This window comes from Humulus lupulus, chromosome 2 (assembly GCF_963169125.1).
Source record: "Humulus lupulus chromosome 2, drHumLupu1.1, whole genome shotgun sequence".
Lineage (NCBI taxonomy): Eukaryota > Viridiplantae > Streptophyta > Magnoliopsida > Rosales > Cannabaceae > Humulus > Humulus lupulus.
In genome coordinates, this window is record NC_084794.1 from 13,486,510 (window position 1) to 13,503,926 (window position 17,417).

The window sequence follows — 17,417 nt, forward strand, 5'->3', positions numbered from 1 at the left end:
GAAGGGGGTGAATATGAAGAAGAGTATTATGAAGAAGACGGAGAGGGGTATGAAGACCATTAGGTCGAAAATCCCGTCGACCTCGACGAGGATGATGTGGAATCTAAACCAGAGGACCTGGAAGTGGTTCGTTTAAGACGACAAGTCCTTGATCAAGAGGCAAAGATGGCGGAACAGCAGGAGACCACCAGCTAGATGCAAGAATCCCTCCTAGCTTTTCAAGAATTTATTGTTGTCCAGGGCTTTATAGTTGATCCCGCGACAGTTCCTCTCACAAGAACTTAGCCAGTTGTCCCACTTACAGGGAGTGGTGTTCCTAACAATGCAACCCCCATTTTTCCTCCTGGACGATCCAATCATCCTGGACCCGGTCCTTCGAAACCCATTCAAGACAAAGGGAAGGCCAAAGCAGTCGATCCCATAGAAAAAACAAACCCCCAAAAGAAGACTCCACTAGCTCTTCCCGCTCCAAAGGCTAAGGTGGACCCCAGGAAAGAACGAGTGAATCATGTCCCAGGACGGAATCACCTGAACAATCCGCAGGGGAAGCGCCTGCACGATACCAGGCCCCATAATGTTCCGGGACCTGATGCCTAGGGAAGACGTTTTTATCCCAGTGCATCCGTGAACAAGGATCACGGAGGGCATAAGCGTGGGGATGAGCCGGAAGCCATTAGTTCGAGAGATGACACATCCTGCGTAGATTTGCGAGACGGCCTCAATGATCGAAAGGAGCAGGCCCGTAAAGAGAAGATTCGTCCCCAAGGAGGTGACTTAAGGAATAACCTTAACGACAGGAGAAACGAGAAAGTTCCCGTCGATGATGGAATGGCCAGGCAGTTCATGGAGCAGCTAGCTAATCTCAAAAAAATCACAGACCGCCTAGTCCGAAAAAAAGAAGACGGAGGTTCTGACTCTGAAGATGAAGAAAAGGGACCATGCGTGAAACACATCCTTGACGTCGTATTACCCAAGGGGTTCAAGATGCTGGATATACCCGCCTACACCGGGACCATCGACCCTAGAGACCATCTATCCCACTACAATCGCTTGATGATTGTAGCCCATGTCTGCGACAACGACAAATGCCTATGTTTTTCGATCACCTTGGCCGGATCCGCTGAAGAATGGTGGAAAAGGCTCAAGACAAGATCAATCAAGTCTTAGTTTGGATTGCATTCGACCTTCCATAAGCAATTCGTATCCGCCAAGAAACTTGACATAGAGGTCAGTGTGCTGGCCAACATTAAGCAACATCCCACTGAGACCCTTAGGGCTTACATCCAACGCTTCATAGAGGAAGCTTCAAAGACTAAGGTGGACAATGGGCAACATTTAGCAGCCCTCCAATCTGGAATCAAAATTGGATTCCCTCTCTGGGATGACATGCAACGTAGTAAGGCAACCACTCTAGAAGATTTTATAAGAAGGGCTAAAGGCTTCATCAACTGGGAAGAAGCTCGAATCTAAGCTTTTGGATGGCCTCTGACACCGCAACCAACAACACAGACCATTCCTAGGTACGGGATGCAATACCCGACAAATCCTTATCTGGCACCACCAACAATGTCCAAACCTGCTGAAACTCCTGGGATGTAGCTCATGACCTCGACCGTCTATGCGCCCGCTTCATCAGGATATGCTCCAATATATTTAGCCTATTTTTCTGGGTACAGAGTGGCACCAACCGGATATAGTGTCGCTCCCGGATCAGTTCAACCATCCTAGATGGAAGCAGTAGAAGCGAGCATAAGTCATTACTAAGGGAACTCTTCCAGCAAGAATCAGAGCCAGACCAAGCCCGCAAAGAGGGGAAGATGGGGTACGAGCCCCAATACACAAAATACACAAACTTGGTGGACACCCGGGAGAATATCTACCTCACAACAGGCAACGTAGTTCACTACCAAAAACCAAGTCCCATGTTTAAAGGGGGAAATAACCCAAGGGATGCAAGCAAAAGATGTGCCTATCACACGGACATAGGCCATACAACTGAGGAATGTCGTCAGTTGAAGGACAAGATGGAGAATCTAATCAAGCTGGGGCACCTACACCAGTGGATCAGGATGCCAGCTCCCGAACAACCTTTTGTCCAGGGAGCACCTGTAAGATCTCATTTATATAAGTCTATATGCATGCTCCCTATTGCACAAAATAACATACAATAGAAAACATAAATACATGCATAGATGTGATTTTAATACAAAGATTCATAAATATAATAACAAAATAATTAAAGTACTTACGAGAAGCGTAGCGGTACAATGACTATACCCTTTGGATTTCCTAACATTTTGTCCTTGTTGAATGCTAGGTATTGCAAGGAATCCAAACCGTGCACTTTGAAACAAGACCACAGTCTTCCAAGTTTTTCTCTAAAACAACCTAGTGTTTGTGTGGAAAGTCTCAATACATGAGAAGAGAATTTCTAGAGAAAAAACTAAGAGAGAGTGGGCAGCTAGGTATAGTATATTAGTAGTGAATTTTTACCTTGTCAAATTCATATGACCTAATGCATTCTATAACACTAATATATAACACTAATTTTCCATAATTTACCATCCTCGCCCCCTAATTTAGGCACAAAGCCTTATTAGGTAATTTGGGACATTACATCTGCTCTCTAGTTTGAAAATTCAAGATCAGTAAAAATGAGGAAGGGAGCCCATTGATGCATTTATAGGAGAGAAATCTGCCATCCACACATTTCCAATCCAACAATTTGCATTGAGTACCCTCAGGAAAAATGCATCTGACGGTTCCAAATAACGAAAGTACATTAATTAGCCCAATCATGTGCTAAAGCGTCGATTCGTCAATCAGTGCCTTTCTCATCCAACGACTCATGTTAACTATCCTAAGAAAATCCACATCCGACGGTTCCAGATAGTGAAGGTACATTAAATATCCCACTCAAGTGCTAAAAGCGTCATTTCACCTAGATGGGACGCTTCGGAAAATATGCTGACATCCATCAGTCCCCAGGACAACAAATGAATTTCCACACGTCTTTTGGGTGTGAGTGGCACCAACGTACCATTCACCTGGAGACACGTACCTAGGTCACTGGGAATTCGAAGGGTTGGGGTTAATCAGTTGGCCCCCAAGTAATTGAACTGGGACATAGGTAATTGATATGGGACTCAAGTTGTTGACTGCGTTTTTAGCCAACGACGTGAGAACGTCAATAACGACAAGCCTTCAAGAGAAATAAAAACGACAACAGACGGTATAAACAAGAAAAGTAAATAACACAAGAGATTTTTATAGTGGTTCAGCCCCGATTGTCGGTAATAGCCTAATCCACTTAGAGTTGTGATTTATAGATCCGTACTCAAGATCAGATGGACTGAGCCAACTGAGTTTCTTCAGTACAGATTGCAAAAATACAAGAATTCTCTATTATTTCAGCACTTTCTCTCTCTAGAATAGACAGTCCCAATTTTCTCCTCTAGAAAGAAGAAGCAGAAGGAAGTCCCTCTCTCATCCCATAAACTCTCTATTTATAGGCCTGGGATCCTCAACTGATATCCCCTTATGATAGGGATATTTTATTATATTTATTACATTTAAACATTCAAAATTCGAAATGTAACAAACCCCCCATTTGTGGGAAGAATGAGAGATTCCCGCGTATATTGTTGGAGTTGTGTCTGACTTAGTCTCCTCTAGCTAGTTGGTCCACCTCCTACTCACTACCCATGCAAGTGCTGGTTGAACATGCATGGTGGTAGGATATGCATGGTGGTAGGACATGTTTTTGTGGGTTGAACGTGCATGGTGGTAGGGCATGCACTTCTCTCCTCTAACATGGCACTCTCCTCTAGCATGCCATGTTCCTTCTTGAACCAATCTCCTTGGCTTCTCCTCGGACCAAGGTGGTCCGAGGCAACCTCCTTGGCATCTCACCTTGGACAACATTGGGGCAACCTCCTTGGTGCCTCACCTTGGACAACATTGAGGCAACCTCCTCCATAACATCTCACCTTGGACAAGGTCAAGGCATTCTCCTTTAGTATCTCCCAAACATGTCTGATCGAACATTGTATAGGCTCTCCTTATCAAAATCTAAGTCTCCTTCCTCTTGCATGAGACTCCTCCTCCTTAGCTACTTACCTTGGACACGCTCGAGCCAACACTTAGAAAACCTTGGGAGGCTTACCTCCTACACACCCTTGGGGTCTCCTAGGACCACATCCTCCTTGGGGTCTCCTAGGACCACTTTCTCCTTGGGGTCTCTTAAGACCACTTTCTTGAGTTCTCCTCGGACCTCATCCTTGGTTCTCCTAGGATCACTCTCTTGGGGTCTCCTAGGACCACATCCTCATTGGGGTCTCCTAGGACCATTCCCCTTAACTCTCCTAGAATGCACTCCCCTTAGTCTCCTAGGATGCATCTTCCTATTTTTTGGGAATAACACAAGTGATTGAACCGGGACGAAGGGGCAAGTCTCCACCGCACAAACATGGACGAAGACTTAGGGGTAAATGTTGTCCATATTTTCCACCAAGAACACGTGACATTGTCAAATGGGCCTCATGAATTCTCAAGAGAGGCCTGGACCCAACCAGGGCCCAGTGAACACTAAGTTACCAGAGGCTTGAAGGCCCAGACCCATCCTAGGTCCGGTAATTGACCAATGATCCAAGTATAACGAAATCCCAGACCTGAAATGAAGGCTCGGACCAACATCATGGGTGCACACAACCTCGATCCTCTGGGATGAAGATCATTATGGTGGATATCCTAGCTAAGGGGCGGTTCCCACCATGTGGGATCCAGATGGAGTTTCCGGGTCCATCCTCACTCTTCAACTCATTACCAGGATATACTCTTTAGTCCGTCATCACTTACTGATGTCTGCCTTGGTAAATGAACCTGGACCATACATCCTAGTGGAACAAGACCAACTCTTCACCCGGCTAATGTGTCCCCAAGAAATCCAGCAGTTGGTCTCCTCAACTAACCTGCAAAAGGGATACGCACAGAATGTACAATGCTCCTAAGGATCGGTACTACCACTAGTCTAACAGATTCTGTCCCCAGAATCTCCCTGATAGCCCACTTGCATCAGCTGTATCAACGTACAAGAGGCAGCTGTAATGCTCTATCACGCTTAAGCCGACCTAGTGGGCGTAGACTAAACATTTTGTAATCATGTTATACACTTGTACTACAACTCTATTAGAGAGCAATTGTGCTTATATTTTTATTGGGTCTGAATTAGTCCAGCCCAAGCTACATAACCACCTATAAATAGAGCCATTAGTGCACTGTAGCAAGGATCTGACTTTTCATGCATGTAAAAACACTATTGAATTTGCAGAAAAACTACATTGCTAAACTCTCTAAAGCTCAATACAATTGACTCGTGGACTAAGACTCATTAACGCCCTAACAACGTAAAAAAATTTGAACTTGTTCATTTCCTTCTTTTCTTATTAGCTCTTATTTCTAAATATATTTATAATTTCTGAAAAGCTAGGTAAACAATACATATAACATTTTACTCACAGTTAGTATAAATAATATTTTAGAACTTTTTTTCAATTTTATCACCAGTTTCTTATTATCTAATTGGACGAGTTCCGTAAAAAAAGAACAGAAAATCTGAAACTAACAAACTTCATTTTGCTTCAGATAAAGCTAGTGTAGTGTAGTGTGTGATAAACTTCTTTTACTGTAATGGGCCTGATCAGAATTTAAGCCCAATCTATTATCGGGTCAAACTTTGACCATTTGCAGACGGGCTATTCTCATTTCCAAGTTCAGTTCTTCCATTCAGACGACCGCCGACGAGCGCCATGGCTTCCAAGCTCCTGAGCAAACTCCGAGCTCTGTCCACAACCACGAACGGCCAAAGCACCCTTGCTCGTCGGTACCCGAGCGGCGAAGAAGCACCGCTAAGCCTCATTTGCAGTGCCGGAGCTAGGCTTTTCTCCGATGCCCCGCCTCTACCCCAAGCTTCTACTCCACCGCCTCAAATTTCTCAGTCCGGCGTGAAATCTTCGACTATTTCGTCTGTGGATCAGACTGAACTCGCCAAATTCGCTTCCATTGCTGAAACCTGGTCTGATTAGCTTATCATTTTCTCATCAATTTAAAATCTCTTGCCCATTCCTCTTAACTAATAATCTGTTTTGATGCTAAGACAATAAAACTTAGGGTTAAAATTTTTGAAGTCTTATGTTTATCGGATTTGTTATGGTATAATTAGGTGGGATTCTGAAGGCCCATTCAAACCATTGCATGCGATCAATCCTATTAGACTCGGCTTCATCCGCTCTACTCTTTGCCGACATTTTAGGTACATTAATTTTATTAGCTTCACCATAATGATTGCGAACTTGCTATGTATATTCATATATATATATATATTTATATAAAAAAAAAATTATATGAACATTCTTGTTTCAGGAGGGATCCAAACTCTGCTAGGCCTTTCGAAGGACTAAAATTTGTTGATGTGGGTTGTGGTGGTGGAATTCTTTCTGAGGTACTTTTCTTTTTGCTCATATTCACTCTAATATAGTTATGTTTTACTTTTAATTTACTGTTACCTTATTATTTGTGGCATATGTGTTAATCATGTCATTATTCCAATCCTGGATTTTATGTACAAGCAGTGTTAAATTCGAATTGGTATTTTCTTTTTGAGCTTGAAATATTGTCAATTCTAATTTGTTAATTTTTTTTTTCATATCTTAGCCTCTAGCTCGAATGGGGGCTTCTGTAACTGGAGTTGATGCTGGGGATAAAAATATCAAAATTGCACGCCTTCATGCTGTAAGTATATGACAAGTTTTGTTTTAAACCTTTGTCTTTTAACATGTATTATAATTGTTTGGTCATTTATTGGTACAAATTGCTGCCCAGAAATTTCATCATATGCTATTATTCCTGCAATGAGCTGTTGTTGTGGGGTCGAAAAGGACAATGTAGAGTGGCAAAGAGGCTTTCAGTTATCTTCCTAGTTAATTCCAACATTGGCATATGTGTTTATTTTACTCTGCTAGGAAGGATTAGGGTTTACTTCTGCTAGCAATGTAATTCATGGGTTCGTACATTTCTTGTGGTCTTATGATTTTTGGTTATGCTTAATAATGAGAAATTACTTGTTGGAAACAGGATTTGGATCCACTGACTTCAACAATCAACTATTGCTGCACAACAGCTGGTATGTGATGAACATTGTTTAGTTCCTGGATAAATCAGAACTTTTGGCCTTTTGGTTAATTTTTGTGCAGTGGCTCATTCAAATGGTATGCCCTTGGTAAAAAAAATATATGGTTTATGGCTACATCTTCTTTACTTGTGTGTCAATGTGAAATCCGTCTAAATAATGTCAACTAAGGAGAGGCTTTCGCTTCATTATTTCTCATAGTTTCTGACTCGATACATCACATGCTAAATGTTATCGTTCATTGCTAAATGTTTATGTAAATAATGTTTAATTGTTTTAGACTTATACACCATTTTTATGGTAATGATGCATGTATTTATTTATAGTTCATTGAGCAAGTAATCAACTGGCTGTAAGTTTTGTTTTCTCACTGTATACGTTTTGTACTTGTTTCTTCAATTTAGAAGCTTATGTTATTAATATTATTGACAGAAAAGATGGTTGAAGAACAGAAAAGTTTTGATGCTGTGATTTCATTAGAGGTGTGTTCTCAGCCCAAACCTGCAGTCCCTATTGTTCACCAAAATCGCAGTTTGCTTTTGTGAAATTTATGTTTTTGTGAGTATTAATTTGAAAAACTCTAGTGGAGCCAACTAAGATTATAGAAATTTCGTTTTCAATTTGTTTACAGCTTTTTTTAGTTTCTTCATGCAGTCTCAAGCTCACATCCAATTTGTTCTATGCTGCGCATTTCACTCTAGGTAATTGAGCACGTAGCAAATCCTGCTGAATTCAGCAAGTCTCTGGTAGCATTAACTGCTCCAGATGGAGCTATAGTGATGTCAACCATTAACCGATCTATGAGAGCATATGCCGCGACCATCATTTTAGCAGAGTATCTTCTTCGATGGGTATTATTTTTCGTTTGTTCTACTGCAGCTCATTATATTTTGTTGCATTGCTATTGAGCATCTTATTTTCCATGAAAGATGAGCTTCATATCATTAGAACTTGTTTCTCTCTCTCTCTCTCTGTACACAACAAAAATCTAGGAACTGCACATATCTTTTTTCCCTCCACAATGTTCTTGGAAACTTTGGTTTCCCATGTAAAATAGTGAAAATTTCTCTACTCGGGGCCTATTTTGGAAAAAGCTTGTGGAGTTAATAATACCAGTTTTCTTTCACAGCTCCCCATAGGTACACACCAATGGTCAAGCTTTATAACTCCTGAAGAATTGACCCTGCTCCTGCAGCGTGAATCAATTTCGGTAAGCCAATACATGTTTACCATTAACAACCTATTAAAATTAAAATTATAACGTTAATAGATCTTTGATACTCTTCACAATTTTTTTCCCTTTTGTGCTGATTGGTTGATTTTGTGTAGCTCAAAGAAATGGCTGGATTTGTTTACAACCCATTGACTGGAAGATGGTCTCTATCTGATGACATTAGTGTAAATTACATCCTTTATGGTACCAAAACAGCCTCTACATCAAATAAATAAAGAAATAAATCAATTTTCTTCTTATGAAATAGAATAAAGTTTTTAATAAATTGGCAATTTCTTTATTTATTTTATTTTTCCTCTATACATTGGATGTTTTAAATTTAATACATCATTGTCCTACTTTTACATTTCTCCAACTTCTTATGCCTCAACAATCATATATATTATTAATTTTTTTTTCCTCCTTAAAAAACCCAATATATGTCATTCTTGATTAAGAACTATTATGAATCTGATAGACCAACAAATGGAAATGGGTATATATAGATGATTCTGATGAAAAATATTCAGTCTACAGCCATCGATTTAGAAGAAATATGTAATTAATATGTTTATGGGTAATGATGAAAAATGTTATGTAGTTATTGAAATGAAAAAGAAAATTCCTGGGGAGTTGAGCAGAGAAAGCTGTTAGAAATGACGTCATCTGTTATCTTCTGAGGTGGAAAATAGGTAATAATAAATAGCCATAATAAAAAAGAGTAATGAAATGTGTGAGGCAGACACGACTAATGAATACGATATAATTATTAAATATATCAAAAATTTAAATACGAATATGATATGATTATTAAATGTGTCACTTAAATTTATTTATTTTCATATTGTGTATTATTGCGCTATTGTATCGTAATCTAAATTGTTATCTTGAAAATGTGTATTCAAAATATAAAAATATATCCTTAAATATTATAAAGTGTCATTTTTTTTTCAAAAGAGTAAATAATAATAGCTCTATTTTAATATATATATGATTGATTTGGTTAAAAATAAATCTATTTTAATATATATTGATATAATTGACTGGGATAAAATTATAGGTCTCAATATATAATTCACTGGGTTAAAGTTACATATAATATCTGAGTATATATTTGGTATCCATACATACAAGTAATTGGATTGAGTGAGCTTCCCAAGATGAGCAAATCGCCGCGTTATGGCGGGTCCCTTCCCTTCCTTTCATTTTGTATTTATTTATTTTTTATCAAGCAAAAGAGAAGATAGACACGTCACGTTTCATCGATACAATCCAACGAAAGCTCATCAGACTTTTTATTTATTTTATTTTTTCCCTCTTTTTAACATTTTGGATATATAGCCTCTTAACTTTTATATGTAATACGCGACAATGAGGAGTGCTAGATTTTCAAAACTTTTTTAATAGTTACAGTGCTGAGAACAAAATTTTTGATATTTTTTTACTTTATAGTTTACTATACTTGTTATTGATAGTATACGTTAAATTATTCATAATTAAAATATTCTAGCAAAACGAAGATTGATTTTTTATTTTCCTCTAAAAAAGATCCATTATAATTGTCCCACAAGCAATAGTTCCCACTTGAATGTGAGTATATATATATATATATATATTGAAATGTGGAACATGTTCAAGAAGCTTTCCATCTATTAATTTAATTAGTTGAAGCAAAAAGAGAGAAGAAAAAAAATGTCAAGAGTCACCACCGCCGAGTTGCCAATCACAGCTCGGAGCCGCTTGGCCGTACTCTCAGCTCATCTAGCCGCTGTTTCCTTCGAACCCAATGACCTCTCCTCATCTCTCGACCCACTCTGCGTCTCCTCTCAGACCATCGTCCAACCGCCTGGGAACCTCAAGGGTTCCTTGTCCATCGTTGACGAGAGAACCGGTAGGAAGTACCAGGTCCAGGTCTCCGAAGAAGGAACCATCAAAGCCACTGATCTCAAGAAGGTATGTCATGTCCTCTATGCAGCTATTTTTTTCTTCAAAAATAAAAGGAAATGTTATGATCAGATACAATTTTGCGATATGGGTTTTGTTTAATTCTCCCTGTATTAATTTGGGTTTATTGGATTTTTTTTTCTTTGTAAAAAGTTTTCTGATTGAAGCGGATCTTCGAAATTTGTAGAAAATTAACTTGAGCTTGTGATTTTTCAGATAACGACAGGAGGAAATGACAAGGGGCTCAAGTTATATGACCCTGGCTATCTTAACACAGCCCCTGTTCGATCATCGATTTGTTATATTGATGGTGATGAAGGAATCCTTAGATATAGGGGCTACCCAATAGAGGAATTGGCTGAGAGCAGTACCTATTTGGAAGTGGCCTATTGCTTAAGTAAGTATTCTTATGGTGTTTCTGGATGGTTCTGTTAATCTGTTTAAAGATTGTAGTATCTGAAATATATATAGTTGTGAAATTAGTTAAGAAGAATGTCAAAGAAAAACATGATACTTTGGTGGATAATTGGCGTTGTTCATAGACAAAATTCTTAGTTGCATGGCTAAGGATATACTTAGTGTTTTGACAAAAATGTAGCATTTATCACAGTTCACAAACATATTGGACGGAGTAATGATAAGGGTCACCTGATGGTGTCCAACACTACCGAAGTAGAAAGGTAATCAACATAAGGTGGTGTTAGGCACCATGGGTACCCTATAGCGCTCTATTAGACGTGCAATGACAATTTTCATGTAGTTGCTGCAATTAAAAATGTGACAAACACTCATTGTAGAGCCCAAATTCATTTTCATTGAATTTCTGGGAACTAAGAGATTAAGTTGAATGAGCATTGCCAACAAATGATTGAAGTCTTTATGGACAATTGGAAAAGAATTTTAGAAGCTATAGCTTACATTGTTGAGGCTAAAATCGACAATTCATTTGTAATTTCTTTTTGGGTGGGGTGATTAAGCAAGAGATCTGGTGTTCTTTCTTCTTTTTATGTTAACTGTGAGTTTTAAGAATGATGATGAGCCCCCTTTTCTATAGATCTTATCTTATTTCCTGGCGCGTGTGGTGAAACCTTAATACAATAAAAATTTATCCAGATAGCTTTATTTATTTGATTATTGATTTCAGACCTTTTTCTGAAGCTAAGTTAGTCACTTCAAATAGTTATTTAACTCATCAAGTCGAGATATCATATCCAATGCTGGATGATGCAATCGCGTTAATTGATCAAACTCTTTCCTGCACGCGGTATAATCTTGTTGATCAAATTGTACAAACTCCTTCTTTTGCCAATCTGCTCCTTTAATATTTAGCACCTATCAAAATTTATCCCCAACATAACACTTTAAAGGTTTATTTTATATTTTCCCCTAGATACTCTAGGCACTCCTCTACTACCATTACATTAGAAACCATATGTGCTTTAGTATAAAGGCATATAATTGGTTTATATGCATCTAATGTGGTATGCTTGAAATACTACGGGTTGCATGAACTGTGACTCTGTAAGGATAAATCTAGTATAGGACTAAGCTATTTTCTCAGAGTTAATTAGATCTCTTCTGTTCTTTTAGTCACACTTTAATGGTACTACTGAAAAATTATATTTTTCTTGCATTATTAGCTATGGATGCATTTAGATACAACATATGTTAAGTATAAGACTATATGTCAATTATGCTCGTAGATTAATATGTTGTCCCTTTTCAGTGTACGGGAATTTGCCTTCTCAAAGTCAGTTAGCAAACTGGGAATTTGCTATTTCTCAGCATTCAGCCTTACCTCAGGGAGTATTGGTGTGCTTCTTCTTCTTCTTCTTCTTTATATTAAAAATCTTTCTACTACAGTATTGGGTGCTTTTTATCATGGCATGGAAGCATGGAAACAGTTTCATATCCATTAATTGCTTTCATGCATTAATTTTGTTTTAGCAAGACTATACTTTATGGTCTGATTTTATTCTTTGTTCTTTATTTATTTGTAGGATATCATACATGCAATGCCTCATGATGCACATCCTATGGGTGTGGTTGTCAGTGCAATGAGTGCTCTTTCAGTATTTCACCCTGATGCCAACCCTGCCCTTAAAGTAAGTTGGATAGCATGATTTTCTTTCAGATCTTGTGCACTACCAGGATCTTGTAGCATTTCTAATGCATGGTACATTGAATACTTAATTCTCTCAGCTTGTTTGTAATAGAAAATTGAGTTTTTTTTTCCCTTCCAAATTATGTTTCCGTACACCCTTGAGCTATAAGGGACTTCAATTAAAGCATAGTAGTGACCAGGCTTTAACTTCAACTTAACTCCTGTAGTAAATTGCCATATGCAGTTTGTTGAATTAATATTTTTTCCCCACATATGTTGTATATATATTTGGCACCTTTGTTTTGTGGAAACAATATTCTCAATATTATGATCTGATGTTGGGCAATGGAAATTGTGTGCTTCCTTGAGATGAGTGGTGTTACTGGATTATAAGTGCCTCTTACATTTTGGTGTTGGTTATGGCTTTTTTTCAATCATTATAATCATGTATGCTATGTGGATGTAGGGTCAAGATCTTTATCGGTCGAAACAAGTCAGAGACAAACAAATAGCACGTATTCTTGGGAAGGTTGTCTTCCTCATTCTTTTCTTTCTTTTAGCGGTTTAATCGGTTTCTATGCAGTAAAGTTCTAGCTTTGCCGCTACTTTCTTTATGCATGTGCAAATAGTTATATATTTTGGAATTGTCAATAAATTACATGTTGCATCTTTATTTTCAGGCACCAACAATTGCAGCAGCTGCTTATTTGAGGCTGGCAGGAAGACCTCCAGTTCTACCTTCTAGCACTCTCTCTTACTCGGAGAACTTCTTATACATGCTAGATTCATTGTATGTTCTATAGAAATTATTTTCTATGTATTTGTAGGATTTTATTTTATTTTATTGTGCACAGGTGTTTCTTTCTAAAATGGCATACCTGTGATAAATATGTTATGGTCTTAAGTAAATCTTTTCATGAAAATTTATGAGGGGTAATAAATATATGATTTCTTCATTGTGAAATTTATCCATTTTGAGACCCAAAATGATGAAATCTGGGGTCTCATTTACCTTGATTTTCTTTTACAAAATTTTGCAGAGGCAATAGATCGTATAAACCCAATCCTCGACTAGCTAGAGTTCTAGACATTCTCTTCGTACTGCATGCAGAACATGAAATGAACTGCTCCACAGCAGCTGCCCGGCATCTTGCATCAAGGTAGGCAACTCTGCACCAATGAAATAAAAATAAGGTTTATTTATTTATTTTTAAAATGGCACATCTTGCCTTGTATTTGCAGTGGTGTTGATGTTTACACTGCTCTTGCTGGTGCTGTTGGAGCACTGTATGGCCCCCTTCATGGTGGAGCAAATGAGGTATGCATAGCCTCTATGAATTGGTAGTGATTTAAAGTCTGTTGTGCATACCTTTTGGTGAACAGATTAAGGCTTGTGCTTTCTCACATTACCATGGTATATTGGATAATTATTTTGTTTTTTTCTCTGTATTGCTTTTTGATAGGCTGTGCTTAAGATGCTAACTGAGATTGGTTCTGTTGAGAACATACCAGAGTTCATCGAGGGTGTGAAGAACAGGTATTTTGAACATATCAGTCGTTTGTTTGACTGATTGATAAAACTTTTATTTATTTAATATCTATCTTTTTCTTTTATGAAATGAAAATATGTCATAATTCTTTTCATCCCAATTCTGACAATTCTTCATTCAGGAAGCGAAAGATGTCAGGTTTTGGGCATCGAGTGTACAAAAACTATGATCCCAGAGCAAAGGTTATTAAAAATCTGGCAGAGGAAGTATTTTCAATTGTTGGTCGTGATCCCCTCATCGAGGTAGTTTGACAATTCCTCACTTTTATATGCACTTATGATAGTCGTTCGTTTAATCCACCTAATAAGCAATAACTTGTACCTGGATAGTGAGTAGTTCTCATGCATCTATCTTATGCCATTTGCAGGTGGCTATTTCTCTGGAGAAGGCTGCACTGTCGGATGAGTATTTCGTTAAGAGAAGGCTATATCCAAATGTTGATTTCTACTCTGGTTTAATATATAGGTAACTACAAATAAGACATTATTCACTCAGCCTAAAATTTTATGAACTTCTCTTCAAGAAGCATACAACCGGGAACAAATTACTGAGTTTCCAATGAATCAGGGCAATGGGATTTCCGACTGAATTTTTCCCGGTCTTGTTTGCAATCCCTCGAATGGCTGGGTACCTGGCCCACTGGAGGGAGTCCCTGGATGATCCTGATACAAAGATAATGAGACCACAAGAGGTACTCCATACTTAAAAACTTTGCATGGTCAATTTGTGGGTTTTTACTATACCTGTCACTGCTTGGATCATCACATACATCTGATTCTGATTCTGATTCTAATCATTTCAAGCAATTCTATTACATATTTCTGATTTTTTTCTACTGCTGAATGATGTTGATGTAATCTCTATGATCTGTTTCAGGTTTACACTGGGGTGTGGTTGAGGCACTATACGCCACTAAAAGAACGGTTGGCAACAGAGGAAAAGGCAGATAGTCTTGGACAGGTCTCCGTTTCAAATGCTTCTAAGCGTCGACTAGCTGGATCTAAAGTTTAATCCTTTACTGGGGTTCCGTCTAAAATTATATATCACAAAGGGAAGAAAAATAAATTTCATGAAAATTTGCAGGGAGAAGCATAAATGTTTACAAATCTGCCTATATTAGCAGCAGTATGTTGGCAGATTGTAGGTTATGAATGTATTTACACCTCAAATAAGTGGAACTTTCTTCACTGCTTGTATCAAGTAATGCCATATTAATGGCGAGTTCCCCATATGAATGCAAAGTTGTTTAGACATACTTCTGCTGCTCTAATTTATATGGTTTTTTTTTTATCTTACATGTGCTACTGCTAATGCCAATTTTAAAAAGGAAAAGACTACATTTTGACACTACTCAACATGGATTTGCATACAGTTCCTTTCTTCCTCTCTCTCAATTTTTTTTTTCAATTGTTGTCGTGTCCTTGAATCATTAGAAAACTACATTTGATTGTTACATTACCATTTCATTATAATATATTTTTTTGTAACTATCAAACATACGCAATTACATTACCATTTTAAGAAAATATTATTATAGAGAGAATGCATTATTTAATTACTCTAATGAGGTTAATGTAAAATGAGTGTGTGCTTAGTATTACTTATCCAAACTTAATTACGTGTGGTTTGAAAATTACATTTCTGAAAGACCAATGCTATCCAAATCCGAGTCCAACAATGTGTGGAAACTTGCCTGAACCCAAAGCAAAATCCAATGCCCAATGCCCAAACTTGCCTGATGCTCATCCGACAGTGATCAAACGAGTTATGGTAACCTGTTTTCTTAACCTAAACATGACTGATCAAAACCTAAGAACTTCACTTGTATGCACATAAGGATACAACATGATGCGAGTCCAACTTAACAAGACATAATTGATACGACGCATCTATATCTCTTCTATATAATAAGTGTTTAGATAGGGAAAATTCTTGATTTTAAGAGTTTTTACTTTTTTTAATGTTAACTTTGATGGAATATTTTTATATTTAACATAATATTCTTATATTTAACAGTAGTTTGTAAACACTTAAACTTAAATAAAATAAATAATTAAAAAAATTAAAATATGATATTTTTGAGATATTTTACAATGATAATTATTTTAAAATAATAAATAATTAAAAAAATTAAAAATATATATTTTTTAGATATTTTACAATGATAATTATTTAAAAAATAATAAAATCATACGTTTTATAACTTAAATAAAATTTAATTAAATTTAAACTTACTTATTATAATAATATCGTATTAAACATATAATATAATTAACAACAAATTTTTATTTAAAAAAATTAGCAGGAAAATTAAATTTAAAATCCATATATAATATTTAATATTACATTAAATGTATAATATATAATATTTTGTTGTAACTCCCAAATTCAAAAAATAGAACAAACATAAACTTAAACAAAAATAAATAAATTATTTAATTAAAATAAGATATTTATTTCAAAATTTATATGACATTAATATAAATTTAATAAAAATAATTAATAAATTCTATAAATAAAATTAAGCAAACATGCATATTGCACGTTGCTTGTATCTAGTATCTATATAAAGGAGAGCTTCAAGAAAATTATGTGTCACTCTAAAATCACTTCAAAACACTATTTCTATAAAAAAATAAATAAGATATTTTTTGAGTTTATATTTATATTTATTTTAAATTTTATTATTAGATTACCCATAGATAGTTTTATAAGATATTTTTTGAGTTTATATTTATATTTATTTTTTATTATATTTAATAATTTAAGATATTTAACAATTTAATAAATATATATGAATAACCATAATAAAAATCTCATTTTGGTACGAATCTATATCGTGTGTAGATAACGGAAATTTTTAGTTTTAACAATTGTTTTTGTTAACTTTAATGAAATATTTTTATATATAACAAAATATTCTTATATTTAAAGGTAGATTGTAAACATAATTTAAACTTAAATCAAATTAAATAAATAAATTATAATAATATATTTTTGAAATATTTTATAATGACAATTATTTAAAAATAATAAAACTATATTGTTTTATAACTTAAACAAAATTGAATTAAACTTAAATTTCACTTATTAGAATATTATCATATTATACATATAACATAATATAATCTACTATCAACTAGAAACAAACTTCTTTAAAAAAAATAGCAACAAACTTAAATTTAAAATCCATGTATAATATTAATATGATTGGAGCTCTTTTTCTTCATCAAATTCACCAAAGATATTGCGAATTACATTAGAAACTAAAAATAGTTGATGCATGTATATTACTCTACACTATGAATTTTTCCATTTTTTATTATATTATTATAAATATATATTTATGTCAATGTTGTGTTTAGATGTCATGTAGAGATTATTGATATAAATATTTATATATATATATTATAAACTGTA

At 36.0% G+C, this 17,417-nt stretch overlaps 2 protein-coding genes across 2 annotated transcripts; both read left to right on the top strand.

Moving 5' to 3' along the window:
- Positions 1 to 5,580: 5,580 nt before the first annotated feature.
- LOC133817321 (ubiquinone biosynthesis O-methyltransferase, mitochondrial) lies at positions 5,581 to 8,775 on the top strand. Its single transcript, XM_062249808.1, has 9 exons — positions 5,581 to 6,073; positions 6,221 to 6,310; positions 6,421 to 6,499; positions 6,712 to 6,789; positions 7,132 to 7,180; positions 7,619 to 7,668; positions 7,888 to 8,037; positions 8,316 to 8,396; positions 8,516 to 8,775. Exons 1-9 carry the CDS (start codon positions 5,808 to 5,810, stop codon positions 8,633 to 8,635), a joined length of 963 nt encoding a protein of 320 aa, XP_062105792.1. The 5' UTR covers positions 5,581 to 5,807; the 3' UTR covers positions 8,636 to 8,775.
- A 1,241-nt stretch (positions 8,776 to 10,016) lies between these two features.
- Positions 10,017 to 15,252, top strand: LOC133817322 (citrate synthase, glyoxysomal). The gene is made up of 13 exons (XM_062249809.1): positions 10,017 to 10,352; positions 10,560 to 10,740; positions 12,070 to 12,155; positions 12,344 to 12,448; positions 12,914 to 12,976; positions 13,128 to 13,237; positions 13,488 to 13,607; positions 13,690 to 13,765; positions 13,911 to 13,984; positions 14,119 to 14,239; positions 14,365 to 14,462; positions 14,565 to 14,688; positions 14,874 to 15,252. The coding sequence occupies exons 1-13, from the start codon at positions 10,092 to 10,094 to the stop codon at positions 15,006 to 15,008; spliced, it is 1,554 nt and encodes a 517-aa protein (XP_062105793.1). The 5' UTR covers positions 10,017 to 10,091; the 3' UTR covers positions 15,009 to 15,252.
- Positions 15,253 to 17,417: the final 2,165 nt, after the last annotated feature.